At 43.5% G+C, this 3,251-nt stretch overlaps 1 protein-coding gene across 1 annotated transcript; it reads right to left on the bottom strand.

Moving 5' to 3' along the window:
- Positions 1-1,632: 1,632 nt before the first annotated feature.
- LOC127682234 (TD and POZ domain-containing protein 2-like) lies at positions 1,633-2,616 on the bottom strand. Its single transcript, XM_052178619.1, has one exon. The coding sequence runs from the start codon at positions 2,614-2,616 to the stop codon at positions 1,633-1,635; it is 984 nt and encodes a 327-aa protein (XP_052034579.1).
- Between the last annotated feature and the right edge of the window lie 635 nt (positions 2,617-3,251).

The following is a 3,251-nucleotide window of genomic DNA, read 5'->3' as shown; positions in this document are numbered from 1 at the left end:
CCACGTCCTTTCCCATATGGATCCTCTACATTTCTGTCTGTCATCAGAAAAGGACAGCTGGTACAGATCCATGGAGGCCATGGGACTGCTGCCTCAGTGTCTGTGAGTTAAAGGGGATTCAAAGGGTGTTGTCTTCCCGAGAATCTCAGTTCCCTCTGTCTCCCTCCCTGCTTCTTATCGTCTTCCTTAGGGCTCTCTGAACTATGAGGGCATGGATTTAAGGGAAACATCTCATTTACAGTTGTGTGTATGAAGATCTTTCTTTGTCTCTGTCTCTCTCTGCATAATGTCTGGGTGTTTATCTCTGTATTTGTTCCAGTCTGCTGCAGGAGGAAGCTTCTCTGATGAGTGAATAAGGTATTAATTAAGGAGATTATTAAGATTAAAGGATTATTGGAAGATATTTTACCCTTTTTAAAGAAGACCAGTAGTATTTTACTGGTGTTTTACTCCAGGTCACTGGGTTATCTATCATCTGGTTTGTTTTAGTTGGTGTTCTGGACCAAGGACTTGTACCTCTGCTCCTTCCCCAGCCGGTTCTCCCTCAACAGGTATACAGGCCTGCAAATCTGTAATGAATAAATCCCTTTGGATGTTTTCAAAACATTTAATAGATTTTGCATGACTTGATCCACAAACACATCTCTCCTAGAAGGATTAGACTCCCTCTACTATGGCATAGTCTTCTCAGTCGTCATAAGAGCATGAGGGTGGAGTTCTCATTTTCCAACATTAAATTCCAAGGAAAAAGACCATGGGTTTCTAATATTGGTAGGAGAGTGAGGGCTCTGTTCAAACATCCTTAGCTGAGCTAGGCTGCTTGGACTACATGTTACTTCTCTGAAATAAACATCTCTGGAAAGCACAGACTGATTTCAAAAGTTGTATTCATCTTGTATTTTATTTTGTTAAGGTTTTGTCTACAGAGTTCTTTGTGGCCATGGAGACAAGAGGAGGGCCTCAGATCTCTGATTCACCAGTTTCAGGGGGTGAAAAACTCTCCTATGTGTGTAGCGAACTTAGCAAGAGATCTCTGAGAGAGCAGTACTTGCTTTTGAAGCCGAGTTCCCTGAACCTTGAATGTTTAAAAAGAAACTCTTCATTGTCTTTCCTTCACTGATGAGGAAGCAATCATGGTTGATTTCTCCTTGCCAATGGCCACAGTCATCTCTTCTGTTCAGTCCAAGGCAGAAGTGTTTCTCCAAAGAAACACAGTTGTTCTCTGCCTAGGGCCAGCTCTAAATTGAATCAGAGTTTCCAAAAAATCAGACAAATTCAAACAGGAACATTAACATCATAGATGTCATGTAGAGTGTCCCAGACTGCAGTGCTGCCTATTGCTCACCTACCATTTCAGTATGTATAATATATTGCAGGTGTTTTAAATCCTGAGCCACCATGCTGCCATTCCCCTAATAAAGTGCAAATGCTCCCTCAATACCATTGTCTACGCAGAAGTCATTGGTAACAAAACTGGTTGTTGCTGTTGCAAAAGAGGTGCAGGTCACAGCTGTCCATCTTCTGAGATCACTTTAGGCATTTAAAACATGGCTCCAAGGAAGGACACTGTGCAGAAGCCAGGGAGCAGAAGGCTTTAGCCACCAAGGGGGGATGTGAATCCACCAATGACTTCTACCCTGGGGTCTTAGAGACCTCATAGGCAAAATCTGTAATGAAATCCAGGGCCTGAGTCTTCAGCCACTGTGTGCTGTGGAGGTCAGCCAGGATGAGAGTGTATGCAACATTCTCCACAGAGAGGATCCTGCAGAGGGAATCCTCACACATGGCCTTCAAGCCCTCCAGGCCATACCTGTCAGCAGCTGCCAGCACACAAGCGGCCATGGAGTAGCTCTTGAGGTTTGGTGCCTTCCCTGTGTAGATGAAGCCCATTATCTCCTGGAAGACTTGGGGATCCAAGTCATGAATCTCAACGAGGTTTTTTAGTCTCTCCTGCATTTCATGTTCAAACATGGCTCTGAGAACTGGAGAGACAGCTGCTAGGATGGCCTTGTGAGCCCTGAATTCATGGCCACCTACCAATAGGGAGCAGTCTGTGAAGATGGAATTCTCCCAAAGCTTCCCTAGGTCATCTGCCAACACATGCCTTGGATTTTTGATTGCAGGTGTCATGTTCAGTCCAGTCATCCTGAAGATGGCTCCCGCTATGCTCACCTTGCAGCAGATGGTGAGCTGGTCTTCAGGGAGAAGTAAATGCTGATGGGAGAGGAAGAAATATCGAAGGATGAACTCTTTGAATCCCCTGTGTTGGTATTGCCAAAAGCTTACAACACTGGGGTTCTTCCTACTTTGACATTTCTCTCCTTGGGAATTTATGATCCAGAACTCAAACTTTGCCCAAACTGGGCACACGGGACAGCTGAGCAATCCCAGGTCAACTGACAGGTAATCTTTGCGTTCTTTATCAACTCCATTTGGGTATACTCTCAAACACCATGCCACTTCCTCATTGTCCTCTAATGAGAACTCTGGGCTTCTAATCTCTTTCTGAATTCCATCCATGCCAAATGAGAAGTTGCCAATTGTCCACTCATAGCAGATGTTTTTTACACTGATCTGTGTGGAGCCCCAGCTCTTGGCTTCCATGTCCCCTGACATTTCTGTTGGAGGTAGTTTGGAGGTTAACATTGATCTGAAAAGAAGAACTAGCATTTATTGACTCTTCATCCTGATGCATATAATTATATATAACCTTTAGATTTTATTTTATATTTCTCCTTAACTCTTCCTCTGTGCTGTTTTTCTCTCTCTGTCTCTGTGTAACTGTCTCTGCTTCTTTGTGTCTGTTTTCCCCCATCTCTGTCGTCTCTCTCTCTCTTTCTCTCTCTCTCTCTGAGTGTTTATCTGTGTGTGTTTATTGAACATACAGATTTAATTCCTTTATATCAATAGAAAGAGGGGGGAAACATAAATTCAACTAATATAACAATGACTACAGTCAGTACTTACTTAGTCCACGAGGTGTGAAGTCTCAGGTTTTCTTCAGTATATGCTGGTATTCTGAAGTAGAGTCTAATGCCAGTGAAGAAATGGGCTCGCTAGTAAGATGAGAGCAGGCAGGCAGAGACACAAAGTCTCCTTCTTCACATGCTTATATAGGCCTCCAATAGAAGGCGTGGCCCTATTAAGGGTGTGTCTTCAAGTCTCAACTTCTGGATTAAAGGTGTTTGTTTTCCTGCCTGAAGACTCAGATTAAAGTTCTGAGATTTTCTACCCTAAGAATCTGTGTTTGA

Source organism: Apodemus sylvaticus, chromosome 4, assembly GCF_947179515.1.
Source record: "Apodemus sylvaticus chromosome 4, mApoSyl1.1, whole genome shotgun sequence".
Taxonomy (NCBI): Eukaryota; Metazoa; Chordata; class Mammalia; order Rodentia; family Muridae; genus Apodemus; species Apodemus sylvaticus.
The sequence above is the reverse complement of the archived record's forward strand: the minus strand, read 5'-3'. Positions and strand labels throughout refer to the sequence as shown.

Excerpts from the sequence above, each read along its gene's own strand:
- LOC127682234 (XM_052178619.1), bottom strand. The coding sequence starts at position 2,616 with ATGTCAGGGGACATGGAAGCCAAGAGCTGGGGCTCCACACAGATCAGT.